Raw genomic sequence first — 22644 nt, 5'->3', positions numbered from 1 at the left:
ACAATGCAACCCCCCACCTCCACGCATGTTAGAGAACATAGGTTATAAATAATTTAAATATTTTGTTTTCTTTAATACCGGTACAAGTTTTGAAACAAAGAGATCATTAATTAATGAGGTACCAGAGTGTGCAATTCCATTAACAACAAAAATTCTAAGTTCAAGTCTCATCATCATTCATTATATTTTTTTCATATGCTTAGTATAAAATAATCATGAGAAATTTTGGGTTCAAGTCATCATTTATTATAGACACAATACACAGATAGACATTTTAACTTGACCTTAACTAAACACTCCAACTTTGAAAATGCACATTTAGACTCCTCAACTCGTTTTGACCGTGTCTCGTGGATGCCGAGTGCGGACATGACACATAATGGAGACGAATTGAGATGTCAAGATGTGAATTCTCAAAATTAGAGTGTTTACTTGTCAGTCGAGGTCAAATTAAAATGCCTATCGATGTATTATGCCTTTATTATAAGCAACGGCATAAACAAAATTTTACGTGTATTATCGATTTATTGTCACAATTTGGCCAGTGAGTTGGTTTATGTCTAGGACTATTGTATTGATTTTTGATACTTTAGTTTATGTCTAGGACTATTGTATTGATTTTTGATACTTTAGTTTATGTCTCAAGCTGATATTTACTTTGTTATTTTTAAACAGTGAGCCAATTGCATGTATATACGACTTGCAGAGCTAGTAAAAGGGTAAACGGGTTCGGTTGAATTTACTTTGTCAAAAATTATACTGTACAAAAGTAAAATTATTAAATTATTTATAGACCATTGAAGCCATCGACATAAAGGGGAAACTATTGTTCTCAAAAGTTACTTTAGGTAAGGTGACAAGCTAAACCAATTAGAACATTGTAATATTTTTTGGATTCCCAGACATAAATTACATACTCCACTATTGATATATTCACATTGCTTTTTCCATTCTAAAAGTGGAGTATATATTTATACACACATACATATATACTCCATTCATCCCAATTTATGTGATATAGTTAGAAATAAAGGAAGACTATTGGATCTTGTGGTCTAAAATAAGCCAAAGATATTTGTGTGGTTATAAATCATCTCGTTAAGCGTAAAAGGTAAAGTTTAAAGTTAAATTATTGTCAAACAGGGAAATATAACATTCTTTTCGAGACAGACCAAAAAGAAAAACATATCACATAAATTAAGGACAAATTGGGATAGGGGGAGTATATAATACGTCCCACAACAACCCTTTCCTTTTCTTTCATCAATTTTATATTCACATAAAAACAAACACAGAATTACATTAAGCAGTTGCATTGTTTTTTTTCCTTCTTTTTTTTCAGTTGTGTATCAACCAACCTTTTTGTCATAACTAAGTGTGATCCTTCATAGATTCCCTCCTTTTTCTCTCAGCTTTCTTTGTTCCAAAAAACTCTGTAATAACTTTGATTTATTTTTTTCTCATTATTATTGATGCCCATGCATCTATCAAAGAATAATCTCACCATAGTATCTCTCATCAACTCCATCTTCAAAAACTTCAACTCCCCTTATTGGCCTTATCTTTTACTCCTTTATTTTGATTTTTTTTGAGTCTCCAACACTCCAAATACTTCATTCTTGGAACATATTTTTTGTGTACAATATAGTTTTTTACACAGAAACAGAGGAAAAAACAGAGTTCTCTGTTTTTACTTTAAAGGAACTTTCTATTTGTGGTATATGATTGATGGAAAGTTCATCTAGTATGAATATTAAAGAAGGGAATATGAATGCTTCAAATTCAGGCAGTGTGAATAATTCAATAGGGGGAAGAGATAGTAATTCTTCACCTACAAGTTTTCAGCAAAATCAGGTTTCAATGGATTGGACTCTAGAAGAACAAGCTCTCTTGGAGGAAGGACTAGTAAAGTAAGTTAATCTTTTAAAGTCTTGTTGTAGTCAATTTCAGAAGCGGAGCCAAGATTTGAAGCTTATGGGTTCTAGATTCTAATCTTTTAAGTTCTTGGTTTCTGTTACTACATATTCTAATTTTTAAGACGGAAATACGAGTTTGAAGTTACTGGTTTCTAAATTTAGTAGTATGTACATATTTGATGAATTTTTAAGACAAAAAAATTACATTGTATATATAGGTGAAATTTTGATATGTATCTAGTCATGAACCCCTAACACAAGTTGAAGTTTGGCAGAACCTGTAGCCAACACTTTGAGATGATAAGTTTGTTGTTTATATTTGTGGGGTTGTCTATTTAAGGTTGCTTGTCAATTATTTGTTTGTTAGTTGTGTTTGTCTAAGCTTTGTGATTGCTATAATGATGAATTAGTCAATTTGATGTTTTAAGATGATAAGCTGTTGTTTCTATTTATGGGCTGGCCAGACAGCCAGTTATGGTGGCCTGTCAATTATTTGTTTGTTGTTGTGGTTGTCTAAGCTTTGTGACTGCTGTAATGATGAATTAGTCAAATTTTGCATGTGAAATTTGTTAGGGTAAAAATATACAGTCTGTAAAGATTAATGTAGCTGATTACAACTTGCTTAAGCAAATCAAGTACAGTTGTTGCTGTACAAATAAATAATTTTTTTGGCTCTTTCCTTGCTTGAGATTCTAATTTATAAGCTCCTTGTTTTACTTCTTTCAACAGTTAAATGGTACTTCAATAGTACATTTAACAAAGCTGTTATATTTTTGTCAGTTTCCAGTTGATTGAAACTGAGAAATTCAGGTATATATGCTCTATTGAGTAGTGTTCTCTGGTTCACTTTGTCTCATAGAAATACCTGAAAACACCTTAAATTTATTAGTAGTACCTAAAAAGCTGCTTATGAAAATTGTATAAGTGCTCCCTCCATCAATTTTTACTTGTCTTGTATACTAAAAATAGATGTCCACTGTTACTTGTCCAGTTTGGAAAACTAAGAGATAAATTACCATTTCATATCTATTTTACCCTTATTATTAATTATTGAGTTAAAAACTTTAAGGAATTGTTAGTGGTTGCACAACTTTTAAAGTATGTTTGATTGATTTCAACTGTTAGATGACTTAGTAATAATTAGGGGTGATACAACAACATTGTCATTTTATTTATGGCTCCTTAAGGGGTGTGCCAAGTCAATACAGGACAAGTAAAAATCAACGGAGGGAGTACTTTCTTACAATCTACTACACTCCCAAACACCTCGTTGAATCTTGGTTGGGTGGCTACTTCCATTTTGTTTTATTTTCTGGACCACAGTTCAGAAAGTTGGCAATGGTTCAATCTTTTGGTTTTATGGGAATATTCATTCAACTTGTTTCCTAATTGATGTTGCTTATTAGTTTTTGTAGTATTGGATTGTAAAATACTAGTTAGGAGACTTACGGGTTTCTCCTTAGCGAAAGCGTATATGCAAAGAACCACGACTTGTGTTATCAGTAGCAGGAATCGTCACAAGACGAATGAAATCCTTTGTTTCTACAACCTAAAACTCCTTTATATTTTCTCTTTGTAAACCCTAGCCGTCATAGGAAAAGTAGCATTTTTCCAACACCACATAATGATGTATCTATACGTTATAGGTAGGGTTTAGGAGGAGGACAAGCTAATGGGATAACGGGTTAATTAGTTTTCAATTTAGAGTTCAAGTGACACCCCCCATATGAAGTATAAGTGATTTTGGACCATTCTGGAGTGACTTTTGCTTACCTTCTAAAAAGTCTTTTATCAAAAAATGTAGCCTCTGTAGTAAACATGGAAATATAGCATCCAATAGCACTACTGCTTGGATCATTCCCTTGAGAATTGCTGATCACCTAAGCCACTTGATCCAAATCATTGGTTTGCAGCAACTGTGTAGTTGGAAAGCCTCGGACAAAAATGACAGCTTAAACGTAACAAGGTTCTGAAAGAAGACAAGCCTTAAGGCAACTAGATCAAGGGAGGTACTCTAAGTGTATCTTATGGAGATAGAAAATGTGAGACATGAGGGAAAAAATGAGAGCACCACGGAAAATCAAGAACGTGAGGATAATATGAACTAAACCTATTATTATCCTATCTGTCCAGAATAGCCTCCGGCTCCTCCTCAAATGTCATATTCCGATCAAGCTTTACTGTGTCCAACTATAATACGTGGGACCTATCCTCATGGTATTTCTTCAGCATAGAAACATGGAAAGCCGGATTAACACCTGTCAAGCTAGGTGGAAAAGCAAACTCATAAGCCACCTCCCCAATACGCTGTAGAATCTCAAAATAAAGTTCTTGAAGTTAAGAAAAGAAGCTAAATATCTCGGTCATCAACATTTCTAACTACTACTAGTTGGTTTATAATACGATTTGAACCTAGTTTTAAAATCTGCTAACATCTAGTATTAGAAACAAGGATAAAAGGATGAATTTCAGGCTGATGTTTCTTTACCTCCTATTCTTTATCTTGTCAAAGTTGTTGGACTCTTATTTCTTTTTTAAGTTACTTTACTCGAGGATTTTAGAGTTTATTTGTAACCTCTATTCCTCGGATAACTAGTACATCTAGGCAATAACTCACAAATATCTGCAGATATGCCTCTGAGACGAGCATATCCCGTTATGCAAAAATTGCAATTATGCTGAAGAGCAAGAGTGTTCGTGATGTGGCATTACGATGCAAATGGACCACGGTAAGTGTTCCTAGCTGCTGCATTTTTGATATATTAGCTGAAAAGTCTACCTGAACTTGATACTTGACCAAAATATAACCAGAAAAAGTAAATTTTTTTAATTTGTTACTTTGCAATAAAAAATATAGACAAGCATACATCAAGCAATCAACTACACCTCAGTCCCAAATAAGTCATAGCTACTACTAAAATCATAGAAATTCTTAACCACAATATAGTTATCCTGTTAAATGAACTCAAAACTCATTTTATATTGGACATAATCTTTTTTCATCTGCATCTGTTACAAGTTTCACAGTAAAATGCATTGTTTTCTGCATATTGACAGGCATAAGAATTTCATTTCTAAAATCCTTATAGTTGTAGTTATTTGGTTAAGAAGAGTTAACACATAGCTATCATATTGTTTAGCTATAATTCTCAAATTCTTTGGAGCAAGTTTTTCTCATTCTAGTGTTGTTGTTGACTCTGTTATTATCCCTGTAGAAAAAGGAAAACAGCAAGAGAAGGAAGGATGATGCAAATCTATTGAAGAAAAATAAAGATAGAAAGGTAAGCACTTGATTTCATGTTTCTTCATTGATAATGTTTTCCCTATCTGTTTGAGCTAATTTTTGCATAAGTAAAATATATTAATTTTTTTTTGAAATTAAGTAAAATATATTAATGAAAACACCACCATGTGAGTCCAGAGATCCGTACAATGATGAAGGACTAGAATTCCTCTCTATGATAGGAATTCATAAGTCCAAGAATATATTGCGCTCCAAATAAGTTTGAAAAGATAATCCAAATAATGCAAAGAGTTTAATGTCTATAGTCGGACAATGTAAAAAAACTTCAATACTATCAGGTCATCTAAAAGATAAATAACTACAGGTAACCATCCATAATAAGTGGGATTAGGAACTTGGAAAATAAGGTACGTAACCTACTACAATAAGTTAAAAGTACTATGATACTGTAAAAATTCTTTATGCACGCCGCCAGTGTATATAAGTTAACAGGTGTAGGAATATCCGGATGCCCCTCTGCTTTCTCACACTCATAGAATCTTATGGATTGTATAAGGGAATGCCTCATGCCTGCTGCATTTCACATGTAAAACACATCACTTCTAAAGTTACATTATTCTTCCACAAAGCTTCTCTAGGCTACAAAAGTGTCTTTCTGAACGATTATTCTCCTCACTGTGCTCGTGGTTTAATGAGAGTAATGGAGAAAGGTTCTCTGAGCACAAAAACATTCTCCTTGGGTGGCTATTCACAGACCAATGTTGTAAGACTTTCAGCAAGAGCGGCGTCTTAGATCCTCTAATTAATACTTTGTTGGCTTACTTTGATGTGTACTCTTAAGGCTCAAGGAAAGTGTTACATTCTTTTCTCAGGAAAAAATGACTGATCCTACTGCAGTGTTGTCATCCCCCGTTGTAATGCACCCTGGTTATGCTCCATATGCTCAACGAGTGGTTTCTAATAAGAGTGAAGGTTTCGCCTCGTACCATGGTCAGTTTTGCTTCTCAAGAATAGCCAGTAGATTAACATTGCTCAAGAATTTTCCTTTTAAGTGGATATATGAATTATGTCTTGTTGGTTGTTAATCATAACAAACACAGGAAACTCCAACCTTGCATTTTAAATTCTTTCTCAATGTTTAGCTCTATACTAGAAGCGATGGAAACTTTGACGAAACTTAAATCTACGAAGTATTAAGAATTTGAGGCCCCCTACTAGTATGGGATTGAAGTATAGTTGTCTAATTGATTATTAAGAATTTGATGCATTTAATGATACATGCATTTCCCTGTCATTGAAGATTTTTGTTTTTAATTTGCTTTTAAGTTTGATTATTTCTTGTCTTTCAATAGAAATACTGTGTAGCATTCTGGAAACTGTTCTTGTCTTTCCACGTTTTCTCAATTTAAAATTTTGTTTGTTTTGTCAATAAAAGAAGGGGGAATTGACATACAAGTGAGATGTGTGAAGATACCAACGTAAGTTTGACTATCTTTTTTCCTTGGAGAAGGGGTAGATGTAATATGAATTTTAGAACTTTTCTAATTAGCTTGTAGTATTACTAGACCCTGTAAGAATTTATTCAACATGAGATGACAAAAAACATTTAAAAGATGTTATCCGTGAAATATATTCTAAACAAAAATTAAGAGGAAGAAATTATGAGGAAAAAACACAAGTATGAAGCATACATGAAGCCTTAACTGTCAAGGCTTAAGCTCATATTGTGGAGCATTTCCTTGCAAAGTCTTAACTTTTAAAACAAAAAAAAAAAAAAAAAAAAAATGAAGAAGCTTTTAAAACATAAAGATAGCATCTGGATGTTGAAGTTTGCTAAAGAAAGTGATGAAAAGACAAAACATAGGGTGTGTTTGTTATGGTATGTTTTCCAATTTTTCCCATGTTTTGTTGGTCAAAGATTTTGGAAAACATTTTTTCTAGGAAAAACAAGTTCTTTAAAAATGAACAAAATTACTTCCAATTGAAGTAGGTAAAACATGTTCTATAAGTGATATTCCACACTAATTGTCACCTCCTACCGTCCAGCAAACCCCACCCTCATAGTGTTCGTTTAGATTATATACACTGATTTTAAGACAATATTTTCTATGTACTTATCAACCACAAGAAAATAAGTTACTTTATAGGAAAACATTTTCCTTCGTACCAAACACATTGGGAAAATACTAGTCCTAAAATCTGATATGAACAACAAATATTATCATCTTGTTGTCGAAAAGAGAGCTATGACTAGAGGTCTACAAATTTTAAGGACAAACCCCTGATATCTCAAGTTAAAGCATCTGATAATGTTCTTCTCATATAATTAATTCCAAGCTCTTTATTCTGAAAAAAGAATTTTGTTCTTTGCAGCCACAGTCAATGTGACCACACAGCTTATTCATCAAAATGCTCGGATCTTCGAACAGATTTCTGCAAATCTTGTGACACATCAAGTAAGTATGCAACTTATCCTATATAATTTCGGTTTTTTGCTTAGAACTGTCACATAACAACTACTTTGCACCTGGAAAAAGTTAACAGTCTCGACTCTCTTTGTTCACAATTTCCCCTTACAAATACCAACTGATGTTTCACAGTCAAGCTATTTTTAACAGAAAGTGCATCTCTTAACTAGGACGTATTGCCCTTTAGAGCCAGAGACACGAGTTTTCTTTATGTTTCTAACAAACATTTAAGGCAATGTCTTTCTCTTACACTGGAGCATCGTAAATTAAGTTTTTCATGATTTTATGGAGAACTTGAATAACCTTGTGCATTTTCAAATGTTATAGAGATCTTGATAGTCATATTGACTCTCTTTAAGTAGTAGCTATTCCTTACCTTACCTCCCGTGTTGAAGGGCTTGTCTTCATAGTCAAATAGTCTGCAATTTGCCTCTTGATCTTAGGGGTCAATTGGTTCAGATGCTAGTAATATGAGGATTATAATATAGGGATTTGTACGGTTAAAACTAAGGAAGGGATTGTTATCCGTTGAATAACAATACATGAGATGTTATGTAAGGATTACCTACTTTAAGAATATTTTTTACTTTAAATATTTCATCTCTGTAGTGCTAATACTGATATTCTTATTCCACATTCTACCGCATAAACTACATAGATACACTCATATGCAAGTATTATCTACTTTTATGGCCAACCAAACGTTGATTTAGGAAAACGGGAGTTATTTATTCTAATACCTCCAACCAAACATTATATTATTTTATGCTGGCAAACGACCTCTTAAGGTGTTTCCTTCCTAATACCTATCTGCTGTTTCAGAATTTGTTCGTCTGACAATATTAACCAAACTTAGGATGCCCCTTTTACATGGAACCTATGTTCTCAAGATTCAGAGAGACAAGTTGTTTTGATTCAATTTGTCTCATCTACTGGCTAGGTTCTTAGTTTTCTCCAAGGAAACCAATATCTTGTTCATTTCACGCTAGATATTCAAACGGGTGAAACTCACATGAAGCTGCAAAAGATAAATATGTCACATGGTAATTACAACAAAAAAACTGGAATTAGAACAAAATTTTCTAATAATTTGTTGCTAATCCTTTGCTAAATAGGATTAGCGACAGATTTTTCTGTTTAGCTGCAGAATCTGTCTCTCGCTAATTCCTGTCTTTTTAGTAGTATATATATATATATAACGGTATATAAAAGCAGGACTACTGATGTAACTTGAACTTTTCTCATGGTAGCATTAGAAGTTCCTTTGTATATCTTGAACATGCATTCTCAAAGAACCTCCCTCTCCCTTATAGTCCCCCGCTGTACACGACATAACTCTATCCTTATTCTCTCCCCTTCTTTCCTGCAGATACACGAGAACACTCGACTTTTGTGTCAGGCTCGAGATAACATCTTCAATATTTTAAAAAAGTACGTTCAGAAGTACTTGATCTCTTGAGTGTGCCTGTTCCTTTACATCTTTTATATTGTTTCTGCAGCACTACCCTCATTCTTGTGATTATTATGATTCTCATGGATGTGCTTCACGATGTTAAGATTTTCCATAGGAAAGTAAGAATTTGGATTATTTCACTTCAACTGGTTCTGAGTTAATTTGTTTTTCAGTGCCTATTGTCCCATTAATCATGATTTTCTAATAAGAGTTTAACTTCTCTACACTGACTATCTACAATAACTTTTAGGCTATCAGCTCGCCTAAAAGATCACTATAAGTAACTATCCGTAAACAGTAGGAATGATAAACTGGAAAAGTAGGGATCTAATAGCTCAGTTGGTTGACAACCTGAACTTTCACCTTGTTGGTGAGGGTTCGAATCCCACGATGTAATCCCCTCCCCCATTTCCCCTTCCCCTACCCCTATGTAATAAAACATTTTTTTTTTAAAAGTAAAAGATAAACTGGAAAATAAGGCAAGCTACATACTACAACAGGTTATATAGATAGCATGAATCTTTACACGAAAGTGTATATAAGTTATAGCCTTCTGAAAATATCTCATTTTTCACTTGGGATCCCTCCTAAAAGGCAAGCACTGCATAAAACTCATACATGATCATTGAGTGAACCAGATATTCTTATTTTCTGGACCACTTGAGAGTTTTGCATTACTTGGATTCTATAACTAGCTTTGTTCTTTAATGGCAGATTGAATGAATCGTCCTACACGCTAAAGCAGATGCCACCACTCCCAGTTAAGTTGGACGAAGAACTCGCCAACTCCATTCTTCCCCCCTCAACTCATGCATTGGGGTGATGATCGATCTCACCATAGAAAATCGGACGTCCACGGCCATTGATCTTTTAGATTTTACCGAGGGAGAAATGTCATCTCCACTGTGAGAAAGAGAGAGAAAAAAAAAAAAAAAAGGAACAAAGAGTTGACTGAATCATGTACAATTTTGGGCATACTGTGTACTTGCCTTGTTGCTCCCTTTCCTTGGTAAAGACTTTGTACAGTAATAAAATAGAGTTTAAGTTTTATGCACAAATAGTATTTAGATTTTTCATACCATCAGATTAAGTGTTTGCCCCCATCATCATTTAGATGCTAAGCCTTGCTTTGTTTGGTGAGTTAATGTCAGCTAAACATCTGCCAATTCTCACTTTTTTTCTTGCCTACCTTCCTCTATTTAGACAACGTTCTTGATATTTACCTAAGAGTACTTTAAAGGATACTGATAACTGTTTATCACATTACTATTTGTTGGTAGTTAAGACGGACGAGGGCCCTCCACCATATAGCTATATATAAAAATATAAATCTGAAATGGGTTTCCCAAACACCAAGATAAAAATAGTTATTAAATAAATAAAAGCATGGGAAAAAAGAGCTTACAACTCCTTCTACAATGGAACCAAAAATATTACTATTATTGACTAGATCTTACATGTGATTGAGCCGAAGATGTGGAGAATGTATATATCTGTGAAAACCTATCTTTTCATTTTGGACACAGCCAGTAATTGCTGCAGTTCGAGATCACAATTGCAAGATTAAAAGCAAACAAATGTCAGGAAATTCGCTAAAGGGACCTCCATCAACCAAGTAATGAAAAGAAAAACGCACCCATCAGACACCGATAAATACAAACAACTAAACGAATACAAAGAGAACCAAAATGACAAATTCATGGAAATGGGGATAAAAATATCACCAGCATGCCAAGATATTGATACCATTATCAGATGTTCTTAACTGAAGGAGGCCATGACAATCTCCTTTGGCTCATACTATCACCTTTTGCAATTTCACTAACTTCTTGCGGCTCACTTTCTTGCTTTCTCAAGCTTCCAACTGCTAAATCATCGAAGCTTGATTCTGTTCTCCATGGGGGAGGAGTCACACAATCAGAATCTCCAAGTGTTGTTTGAGAAGGATCATTGCTTGGTGTTGTAGACAAGGAAGAAGAATGACCGACTCTCAAAGCATGCAGAGTTGCAATTGACTCTCTCATAGCAGACATGGCTTCAAAGAATCGGGTGCTAGATGCCAAAGCGACAGGAATTGGACGAAGCATTTCCTACATTAATTAAAACATCAAACTTGCATATCAAATGCAACTTGGTATCTTACCTAAGATTATTTAATCTTGCTTTTCCTATCCATAAATGTGGATTCATGAAGTTTTTTTTTTTGATAACCGTGGTGTCCGGGCTAGAGCGCGTACCTCGACTAATTCCATGAGATACCTGCCACCTCCCACCAACAACAGGTACCAGGTAACTCTATCCGCCAAGGCTAGGACATATAGGAAGAAATGACTTATTGAGTTTTACAATTTTCTTTCCCTCAAAGTGTATGTAGAACTATAGTGACATGCCTTCTGCCCTTCCACACAACGAAACTCAATATTTTCTTGCATCAGACAAATAGGGAGGAAAATATGAGCAATATCAAGGACCTGACTGTCACCAGGACCGATATATGGTAACGTGACGAGGCCATTTACTCTTACTGATTCATGAACCCAACATACAAAATAAAATAATAGCTTCCATGCAAAACATATTACTTTTAGTACAACATTACGAATAATGCTTCCAACTCAAATCATCAAAACAAATTAGTTTTATTTTGACATGTGAAGAAAAAGTTAATCAGCAGAATTGGAAAAAAGAAGTGCATACCCCCCATACTGTTGGTGGTTCTTTAAAATTCTGACTCCATTGAAAATCTGTTACAGAGGCCGTTAAAGCACCATAGTCACTAGCAGCCCTCATCAGCAATTCTGAAAATTGTTTCTGCACAATTCAATTACATTAGGCATCTATTGGCTCGTCATGTGTCTGAATGATTAAATGAACAGTTTTAAAAAGCTAAAGACTGGTACAGAAGCATATCAGTTCTTTCTCTCAGGGATACTTACAGAAAATACCGGTCGAACTGTAATTACTGCGAATCAGTGTTTTATAAGGTAACTATTGTACAGTAGGCAGTGTTATCAAAGGCGCGCTTTAAGCGCGCTTAAGCCCTGAAGCGAGGCTCAAAACATGTTGAGCGCTTCGCCTCGCTTTATGTGCGCTTCAGTGTCGTCATCAAGGCTCTAAGACATACTTTTCCTTGTCAATGAGCCTCTCTTGGAGAGGTGACACTAGATGATTGATATTTCACTTTATCGTAATATTTTTACAATTTCTTTGCCCATATATTTGTTATTCATGCTTATTATTATTAATCTTGGACTAAACATATATATATTTGTATTTTTGCACCATTGCGCTTTTTTTCATTAAAGCCCATGCTTTATTTGCGCTTTGCGCTTAAAGCCCCAGCTAACCTTAGAGCTTTTTTGCGCTTTTTGCTTTTGATAACACTGACAGTAGGGTGTTTTAGAGTGAAGTGTTTATGTAATTAAGAATTTTATGATTCGTATCTAGTTAGTTCCTCATCAACTAAACATAAGATATAGGTTGCATCCTTATTTTGATAAGGTAATTTTTTTTTTTTTAATTAATGATGGCAGGGACCCCGTATACAAGTACAGACAGTATACCAAACCACAGAGAACCTACACCAAAATATGTATAGTTTTCTACGGAAGCAACCTAATCTATACGCATAGGAACCTCATGGATATACCAAAAAGAAACAAAAAACAGAGGACTACTTTGCAATTTAACAAAATCACTACCTACTCCTTCAAATGCTCTCATGTTTCTCTCTTTCCATAGAACCCATATAATGGCTACTGTAGATTGCATCCTACAACTATATAGGTGGTCTTGTATTCCACTATCATCCTGTTACCAAAACATCTGGTCCTCTTTTTTTTTTTTTTTTTTTGGTAAAAGTTTTATTAAAAGGGTACTGAGAAGCTACTTAGGATTACATAAACAAAACAAAAAGCACCAGAAAGAAACAAGCTACTAGACTTTCCTTCCTAAGAAGTCTATAAAATCCATTAGTTGGTCCAGACTGCCTACTGAACTACTCCTACCCCAGAAGAACAAATTCTGCAAACAACTATCTTTTATTCTAGAAAGAGGAGATCTATATCCAAAACAGGCCTTGTTTCTTTCTAGCCATATTGTCCAGAAAATGCATAATGGAATAGTCCTCCATATCTGCTTGTTCTGTTTATGTGTAACCTGTTGTTGCCAACTTTGTAATAAGCCTCTCACAATCTGAGGCATAACGCATGTAATTCCACAGATACTTAGAAATAATTCCTAGCACTGTTTGGCAACTCTGCAATGTATAAACAGGTGCTCCACTGTTTCTAGATCTTCTTGACACAAGTAACATCTATTACATAATACAATACCCCTTTTTTGCAGATTATTTTGTGTTAAACATGCCCCCCTTGTAGCAATCCACCCAAAGCATGCTACTTTAGTAGGAGCCTTAGTCTTCCATAACATCTTCCATGGCCACGAAACCTCCCCTTGACCTGACTGCTTTGTTAACTGACTGTAACAGTTCTTACCTGAGAATTTATTGTCCTTGCTTGCTATCCAGATTAGGGAATCCACTTTACAATGATCAATATAAACTGATTCTATTTGTTGAAGCAACTGGCAAAAGTCCTCTATCTCCCAATCATTTAAATTCCTTCTAAACTCTAGCTGCCAACCAGAATTTGAGTGAAAATCTGCCACATTGCCATTCTTTGTTGTTGAGCAATTGAATAGAGTAGGGAATTTGTCCTTCAGGCATTCATCTCCAACCCATAGATCTGTCCAGAATTTTATTTTAGCTCCATTGCCCACCTCCAATCTGGTGAACAGCTTGAAATCTTCCCAGAACTTACATATGTCCTTCCATAATCCACCATTTACCTTTCTCCATTCATCCTTCTTTCCATGGATTGCATTTATCAGCTCTTTCCAAACTGCATTACCTTCCATACAGTACCTCCACAACCATTTGAATAGCAGAATTCTATTGTGAAGCTTTAAATTCCTCACACCCAGCCCAACATCCTTCTTATCTTTCATAACCGTCTGCCATTTGACTAAATGAACCCTTCTCTTTCCTGCATTACCATCCCACAGAAACTTATTTCTAATTGAGTTCTTTTTTTTTCCACTGCAACTGGTATTGAAAACATAGACATTAGGTAAGTAAGCATGCCATCCAATACACTACTGATGAGAGTCACATCCGCCCCCAAAGGATAAATATTGCTTTTCCCATGGAGTGAGTTTGTTAGTACACCTGTCCAGAATACCTTGCCAAGTACTAAGAGCATTTCTTTTTTGTCCCAGGTGGAAGCCCTAGATACACAGTGGGAAATCTTTCCACCTTAATCCCAGTATATCAGGAAATTCCTCTATGCATTCATCCACATTAATGCTGAAAATACTGCTTTTTGTCAGATTTATCTTTAGCCCAGTGACGGCTTCAAAGGTTAGTAAAATCCCTCGGAGATACAACGGATGCTTTCTCTCTGCTTCACACAACAGTAGGGTATCATCAGCATATAGAATATGAGAAATGGTCACATTATCACCACCAGTTCTTCCAAAGCTCATTCCTTTTATCCAGCCAAAACTTTCTGCCCTCCTTATCATCATGCTAAAAACTTCCATCACCAAAGTAAATAAATAAGGAGATAACGGATCTCCTTCCCTCAATCCTCTTTGAGATTTAAAGAAACCATGTGGGCTCCCATTGATCAAAATGGAGAATCTAACAGTGGATATACAAAACCTGATCCATTTATCACCAAAATTCATCTGTTTCAAAATATTCAGCAGACACGACCAATTGACATGGTCATAAGCCTTTTCTAGATCTGCTCCTCTTAGTTTTTTTCACTCGGTGTTTCAAGTTTCAAAGGGTTACAAGACAAGGTCTAACCAGTAGCTCTCTGGCAAGACCTCCACAGATATGTGTATGTCAGAGTGGGTGTTTCATCAATTGTCGTTGTCTTTTAATTTTTAATTTGTGTGTTGTCATTACTAAAGTGCTTTCAAATTGGGAACCAATGGTGCACGTAATAGCAGATGAACAAATAGTTAGAGATTTCATAGAAAATAATATTCATTTTTGTTGATAAATCAAGAATAGCAATAACAAGTATCAAATCAGGGAAGGAATAGATTTATTTTCAAAACATAATGAGACACTAAAATTGGTTTTACAATTTCATGTTTGTCCAACATCGCAGCTTTAAGTTCTCATGAGGTGATCTAAACATGAGGTTAGAGTAAATTAAGAGTATTTAGCAAACTAATTGGTAATTTTCAATCTAGAGAACTAATTAAAGTTGTAAAAACAGGTATACTAATACAATTTTTACATTTTTGATAAGTTAGCTTATACAATTTTTAGTGTGCTCAAAATCAGAATTAGGACATGGTCCTTTAAAAGAATTATACCCATACTTGTTCTGTTTGGCCTCTACACCTGAAGTTGGAGTCAACAGGGATGAAATCTCTCTTTCAGAAGATTGTTGTATGACTGGAAGATTGAAAGGTGGCTGTAATTCTGAAGACATTAGAGGTCTTTCATGGTACACGAAATTTTGAGGACTCAATGGTTTGGAATGGAAGCAGCAACAGAAGGTTCCCAATCACTCTCTATGAGATATTGGTTACATTGACCCTGACTGGCCTTGGAAATTTAATTGGAAAGTCAAAGCTCAATTAAAAGTTGTCTGTTTTACATGGTAGGTTGCTAGAAAAGCTTGTTTGACACACGAAAATCTTCAGAAAAGGGTGGTACAGTTGAGCTCCAGGTGTTTTTGTGCAGGAGGAGGCAGAGAACATTAGCCATTTATTTCTGCATCGCAAGGTCACTGACATTTTATGGCGATTATTTTTGTCTTTGGTTGGGGTTAACCTAAAGATACAAAGGACCTTTCGCGGACTTGGAGCAATGCAACAGGAAGTATCAGATAGAAGAAATGGTGGAATTTGTTTCAGCTTGCATATGGACTGTGCGGAAAGAAAGGAATGATAGGTGCTTTGAAGACAGGAGCTGCTCAATACAGGAAATTAAGAACTGTTTTTTGTCTTTTATATTCTGGTGTGAGGAAAATTATTTTAGAGAACGCAGAAACAATTTTTGAATTTTTTGACTCCTTGTAGTTTCTGGACTAGGCCTTTTGTAATTGGAAATACTACCAGCACCATTCTTGGATGGTGCTGGTGAATATAATGCAACCTTTTTCAAAAAAATATCCGGAAATATGATATAGGATATAATATAATGAATCTAATCAAATGATATTCTACAAAAATTCTTCCACATACCTATGTTGTTATTTCCTGATCTCTTTAGTAGTCAGTATATGTATGAACAAGCATCTATCGGAGTTCTAGATATTCATGGCAGATAAACTGATCTTGTATTAAAGTTGGAAAGTAACAAACCTGATATTCAGCTTCAACAGGAATGCAATCCAACGAATATGGTTGTTGAAGGCGAGCAATTATGCGGTCCTAAAAAATCCACAGAAGATCTTTAAGCTAACACAGCACCAAAATAAAGCAAATAGGGAAAGAAATCACAATTACAAACAAATAAATCAATAAATAAGAGGATTCTATCATGTAATTCTGCTATTGTATGAAATTTGCTTAACTACACACCGAATAAAGTTGGCAAAGCTCTTTGCTAGACAATGCAAGCTTTCTAAACCCAATTTTCTGGTCTGGTCTCAGGGTAGGCCTTACTTTCTTCCCGTGCATTTCAACAAAATATTCTCCATATTAATATTTTGAAGGTTTTCACATTACAAGGAGCATTCATGTAAGGCCACGTAACGTCATATAACTAGTAGAGACTCACTTGAGTGTATCAAAGTGCTTTGGAAAGCATGAAAGCATTGACGAATGGAACAACATCAATCAATTAATGGAAAGAGGATTGATGACTCCCCATGGTAGGAGGAATTTATTTTAATTTCGAAAAGGCGGACAAAAGATCGCGATCAAATACATGAATATTACCAAATGTAAAACAATGCAGAAAATAGAAGCTAAAATTCAGATTAGGTCAATTACCTTATTCTGAATAACGTCCTTCAAAATAGTAGTAATCCTTTGCAATGTTTCAATCTTCTTTTCCATTTCACTGACATGTGTCAGATGAGCAACATTTTTGTCCTCCTAAAGTTGTAGCACAGTACTATGTTAGTTTGTGATATCATCTAAAAGACTGAATTTTCAGGTAACCAAGTGATGAAAATAAAATATCCCAATTGTTAGTCCTTGTAAACTCAATTTACAATGTCCAATGTAGTACTCTAGGAGTCCACTATGAGGAGACACGAGGTGAAGACCCACATAAAGTACAGATTGAGTTGAACTTATAGCAAGGGAAGTGGCAAACCCTCTCTGTGCACAATCAAATCAAGATGCTCTCTAGTGTTAAATAATTAGGCTTTTCCTGAATGTAGTATATCATCCGCGAGATTGAGTGATTGAACTGCAATGATCCTCCTTCAGATTCATGTTCATGCAGGTCCAAGTCGAATCTAGAGTTCAGTAAGTATTCTGCATTTAAGTTAGACTTAGACAAGTTATACTACTGAACTTATGTTTTCCCCCAAATGAAACGAGTATAATTTAGAGGTACATGCTCATCAGAAAACTAATTGCATTAACGGTCACCCATCTTTACCAAATCACCAAACTATTAAACTAAGCTGCCAACCCAATGTGAGCTAGTCTCTAACTATAGTGTGAAAGCTGTTTATGCACCTGAATACACGGATGAAATAGTAAACGATGTCTAACAGGTATTAATTAATACACAAACAGATAATTGTATATGCTGTGAGCATTTGTTAACATTGTTCAACTATAGAATGATCTTTTTTACATGGTTAAGTTATATTGATAGAGCGATTTCCAAACTCAAATTGGTCAGACAAAATACGTGCTCACACACAATTACAAGTTTAAAACCTAGTTTAGGAAGTTCTCGAATTAACTTGAACGATCTGGTATCCATGCCCTGCCTAAACAGATAGGACATTTGTATATTAGGGTCAACTGAAAAGTCCAATTTGGTATATATTCACATTGTCAGGAAGCGCGCTCACTAGATTTAACGCACCACATCGTGTTGGATAATTTAAGGAACATGTAAAACCTTAAAATATAGATGAAATTCATTAGAATCTCAACAATGTCACCTTTCGACCTTGTAGTTCCACTTGCAAATCTGCAATCTTCCTTTGAACAGCAGTAAGTTCCTTCAAGACCCTTATCAAATCATCACCATTTTCGCCAGTGGTGGTGGATAAGTTTTGGATCTCCTCCTAAACAAGGGGAATGTTGTTGAGTTCCAATCAATAAATATAAATAAATCTCAAATTGTGAGAGCAAACAAAGTGCAGTAAAAATATAGGGATGAACAGAGAGAGAAGCAAGCACATATTGAAAGCCACTCAAATATAAACAGGCAAATTTTGGGTATACCCCTAGTGTAAGAACAATACAGAAAACAAAAGAGCAAGGAAAAGGAAAGCAACCTGCAATGATGAAAGGTCAATAAACATGAAAGCACAGATAAACTGAAGTACTAAAAAGCACCTAAATTGAATTTTTCTGTTTAAGTGGCAACATGAAATATTCACTTTTCCAGCAAGAACGAACTACACTTTTTATCTTTCTTTTCCTGTTTTCTTTTGATATGGGTAGTGTCTAAGCCAGCTTATGCACACCACGGCTAATCCACTGAGTAGCATTTCTAGCCTACAAGCACAGATTTCCATGATAATCCTGCCCACCAACAAAGCTGGATCAAGAAATCATGTAGAATCTTGAGGTAAACAATGTAAATTTCCCCCAATTCCAAACATTTCTTTGCAACATACTACAGTTGCATCTCATTTTTACTTGAAGACCATTTTAACCATTTTCTTTCCCTTTATCAAAGCCTAAATGCCTTAGGGTGTGTTTGGTATGAAGGAAGACATTTTCCAGAAAATGTTGGAACATGTTTTTCAATTTTCCCTCGTTTGGTTGGTCAACAAGTTCCATAAGTGACATTCAAAGTTCATTATCTCCTCCCTACCCACCCAACACCCCAACCCCCAACCCCCACCCCTTGACCATCCCACCTCTCGCCACCTCCGAACCCCCACTCCCCACCTCATCCCACCCCCATGGTATTTTGCTAGACCACATATAAATGCTCTTGGCCTAAAAAATTTTGCTTACTTGCCAAACACTAGAAAATAAGTAAGAAACCCACTTATTCTCCAAGAAAATATTTTCTAGGAAAACATTTTCCTGCATACCAAACACAACCTAAATGCCTAAGTAGCCGTTTGGCCATGAATATTTTTTACATTTTCCTGGAGTTGAATTCCGGAGTTTTCCAGAATTTGAAAAACACCAAAAAGTTGTTTTCACTTTTTACATTCCAAATCACTCACAAAAATTAAAAAAAACAACTCCAATTTGTATCCATGGCCAAACACAACCCCAATTTCCAAATACCATTTTTCACTTTGAAAACAAAAACTACGTTTTTCAAATTTCACAATCTTCATGGCCAAACGGACCCTCAATGTAACTTCCAAAGCCATTAAACTTGCGTGCATCGCATCAAAATCGATCTGCCGGAAAATGGGAATTCAGCAACAAGTTTTCAATTGCAATTACTACAACAATCAAATTACGAACTTCTAAATACATACAGAATTCCCCCCAAGAAAATCAACAATACAAGTCTCAGTTAGGCAATAAATTCTATAGTAGTAATTAAGAAACTAAAAGGAGGGAAGTCCTAAATTCCTAAATGTAACTTCCCAAAGCGCATCACTATCAATTCGATCTGCAGCAAAATGGGAAATCAGCAACAAATTTTCAATTGCAATTATTACAACTATCAAATTACGCCAGACCCCACTTGTGGGGTTACACTGGGTATGTTGTTGTTGTTAACTAAACCTTGGTGTTAATGGAAGATTGCAGGTACTATGTGATTACTCGCTTTTGATTCCTTGATAAAAAAATAAAAATAAAAAAAAAAGACTATGTGGATTAGTCAAGATACATATAAGCTGACTCAAATACCACTGTTATCAAGAGGACAAATCAGGCATTTCTCACAATTTATTGTTAGAGGTGAAAGCAAATTCAAAAATTCAACGATCCAATTCCACTTCACTTGTAAATTCTAGAGTTAACGGTAAAAAACAAACCTGAACTATCAGGTGTGCGAGTTTCAGTTTCCTACCTGATCTATCACCAACTATTTATCAAAACACACTCAACCACTAGTTTTAATCATTATCTCTAAATTCTACATAAATTAAAGTCTCAAATTACTAGTGAAATGTAAAACAAAATAAAGAAACTTTTTTCCACGGTATGTTGTTGTTGTTATAACTATCAAATTACAAACTTCTAAGGACATACGGAATTCACCCCAATAAAAGTCCCAGTTAGGCAGGAAATTTTATAGTAGTAGTAATTAAGAAAGTAAAAAAAAAAAAAAAAATTTTCTTTATGTACTCTCTAAACATGTAAATTTTATGTTAACAAGTTTTCAAAATTTTTATGTTGGGAGAATATGTAAAGACTTGGATGAAAAACATTTTCCTTCATACCAAACAAAACACACCCTAAAATGTAAGTTCCAAAACCATTAAATCGATCTGCATTGAGCAACAATCAAATTAGGAAGTTGTAAAAAATGAGCAATAGAAGGTCCAAGTTAGGGAGTGAATTTTGTAGATACCTGTGAATTGGGAGGAGAGAAACCGAGTTCAGAAGCAATGGAAAGTGCATCAGACATTCCACCTACTCTTCTCATTGGTTTCCTTCCTACCCATGTTGTTGTTGTTGTTGTTGTTGTCGACTCGCTTCCCATCATCGGTTCTTGTTGTTGTTGGTGGTGTTTCTCTCTTTCTCTACAACGTTTACTATATTATCAAACTTCAAAATTTTCAACTTCAAAGTTCAAACAACTCTGATCGGGTAGATCGTTTCAACAATAAAGTTTCCTTCTAATTATCACTTACAACCCCCCTGGGTTTGGGAAACAACACTGAGCCCCCCTCGTTGTTTGGTATGTGCGGCAAACACAAGGTGAAATTGTGTATCGATATTTTGGCAAACAATACATAAATATTAACTAAAATGACCAAAGTGCCCTTAAAGGAATTTATTAAGGGAAAAGGGTCAAATATACTCCTCTACTTTAGTTTAATAGTTAAATATACCCTCCGTTAATCAAAGTAGATAAATATACCCTTTCCAGTCAAAGTAGATCAATATACCCCTTGAAAAGTACACATATACCCCTGACATACGCAATTCCCAATTCGACCATTAATTATCGATTTAACTTAAAAATACCATACATCGCCCCGCCCCGACCCGCAAATTAAATTCTTTCCACCTAAATATACCCACCACCACTACAACCGACCCAACACAACCACTGACCATCAAATTCCTCAAGATTAAAATTAGCGTTGAACTTTAATTTAATTTATAGTTTCTAATTTAACAAGTTATAAAGCATTATATATATTGATTGTTAAGTGAGCATTTGAAATGAGCCTGAACACAATCCCAATTGTCAAAATATCTTTTGTTATCACGATTATTGCCTTCTACCCTCGCCATATCAATTCTACATCAAGTTTTGGATGCCAAGAATGGGATGAATCATTGTTACCATCTCACGGCTCGCTATAACCGATTAAAAATGATGAAATGCAGTTGAGGAGTAGTTGTGGTAGCGGAAGTGGTGTGGTTGTGTTATTGGTGATTCCTTGGCCGTAGTGGTGGTATATTTGGGTGGAAAAAATTTAATTTGCGGGTTGGGGTCGTGGCGGGCATTTTTTTAATTTAATTTAATGGTGGAATTGGGGATTCCTCAATAATATATTTGTGTACTTTCTTAACTGAAGGGGTATATTTATCTATTTTGACTAACGGAAAGGGTATATTTATCTACTTATATATATATTTAACTATTATACTAAAGTAGAGGGGTATATTTGACCCTTTTCCCATTTATTAATTACTCTAAGCAACCAGTTATCTCCGAAAGCTCTTCTTTAGATGGCTTCTAGATAGTAGTAAAGTAAAGTAATACTCAGTTTGCCGCATTTTATGGGACACAATTACTATTTGAAGAGTCAAAAGAGTTTTCTTTTGATCACAATTTTTTCATATACCAAATATTTTGAATTATTATTTATTATAAGTTATGGTAGTATTTTTGTTTTGTAGTTTCTAAATAAGTAGTAAATTTTATTTTAAATAATTTAAGGAGTTTATGAATTCGATTAAAAATTAGATAGTAATATACTTCGAATCGTGTCTCTCTACCACGTCTAATATATATATATATATACACACTAGATGTTGATGCGCGTGCTTCGCACCGGCCCAATAGGCCTAATATGAGCTAACGACAAACATAATATTAGTATGACAACATTTTCGTTCGAAGAAGTATGTACAGGAAATTATTTGGTTTCATTTCATCTCAAAGTTTTTGTTCCGTTGAAATAGTATAATTTAATAAAGTAACATAACTTATTATTTTTTTAATTATGAGAACATTCATTT

General features: G+C 34.8%; 2 protein-coding genes across 3 annotated transcripts; one reads left to right on the top strand and one right to left on the bottom strand.

The window, feature by feature from the left end:
- Window positions 1–1279: 1279 nt before the first annotated feature.
- Window positions 1280–10162, top strand: LOC132056778 (uncharacterized). 2 transcript variants are annotated; one of them, XM_059449130.1, is made up of 7 exons: window positions 1280–1910; window positions 4546–4645; window positions 5132–5197; window positions 6033–6150; window positions 7534–7616; window positions 8998–9059; window positions 9796–10162. In XM_059449130.1, the coding sequence occupies exons 1-7, from the start codon at window positions 1729–1731 to the stop codon at window positions 9902–9904; spliced, it is 720 nt and encodes a 239-aa protein (XP_059305113.1). In that variant the 5' UTR covers window positions 1280–1728; the 3' UTR covers window positions 9905–10162. The 2 variants fall into 2 exon arrangements, with proteins under 2 accessions (XP_059305113.1, XP_059305117.1); XM_059449134.1 differs by lacking the exon at window positions 8998–9059.
- Window positions 10163–10571: 409 nt separating this feature from the next.
- On the bottom strand, window positions 10572–21153 carry LOC132056764 (AUGMIN subunit 2). Its single transcript, XM_059449105.1, has 6 exons — window positions 20798–21153; window positions 18240–18365; window positions 17104–17208; window positions 16471–16539; window positions 11779–11892; window positions 10572–11171 (listed from the first exon to the last, which is right to left on the bottom strand). The coding sequence occupies exons 1-6, from the start codon at window positions 20930–20932 to the stop codon at window positions 10833–10835; spliced, it is 888 nt and encodes a 295-aa protein (XP_059305088.1). The 5' UTR covers window positions 20933–21153; the 3' UTR covers window positions 10572–10832.
- Between the last annotated feature and the right edge of the window lie 1491 nt (window positions 21154–22644).

This window comes from Lycium ferocissimum, chromosome 1 (assembly GCF_029784015.1).
Source record: "Lycium ferocissimum isolate CSIRO_LF1 chromosome 1, AGI_CSIRO_Lferr_CH_V1, whole genome shotgun sequence".
NCBI classification, from domain to species: domain Eukaryota; kingdom Viridiplantae; phylum Streptophyta; class Magnoliopsida; order Solanales; family Solanaceae; genus Lycium; species Lycium ferocissimum.
This window is presented reverse-complemented; position numbering and strand designations above follow the sequence as displayed.

Coding starts and splice junctions, on each gene's coding strand:
- LOC132056778 (XM_059449130.1), top strand. CDS start 1,729: ATGGAAAGTTCATCTAGTATGAATATTAAAGAAGGGAATATGAATGCT. Junction 1,911..4,545: donor TTGGAGGAAGGACTAGTAAA/GTAAGTTAATCT, acceptor AAATATCTGCAG/ATATGCCTCTGAGACGAGCA. Junction 7,617..8,997: donor CAAATCTTGTGACACATCAA/GTAAGTATGCAA, acceptor TCTTTCCTGCAG/ATACACGAGAACACTCGACT.
- LOC132056764 (XM_059449105.1), bottom strand. CDS start 20,932: ATGATGGGAAGCGAGTCGACAACAACAACAACAACAACAACATGGGTA. Junction 17,209..18,239: donor TGGAACTACAAGGTCGAAAG/GTGACATTGTTG, acceptor CTACAACTTTAG/GAGGACAAAAATGTTGCTCA. Junction 16,540..17,103: donor AGGACGTTATTCAGAATAAG/GTAATTGACCTA, acceptor TGGATTTTTTAG/GACCGCATAATTGCTCGCCT.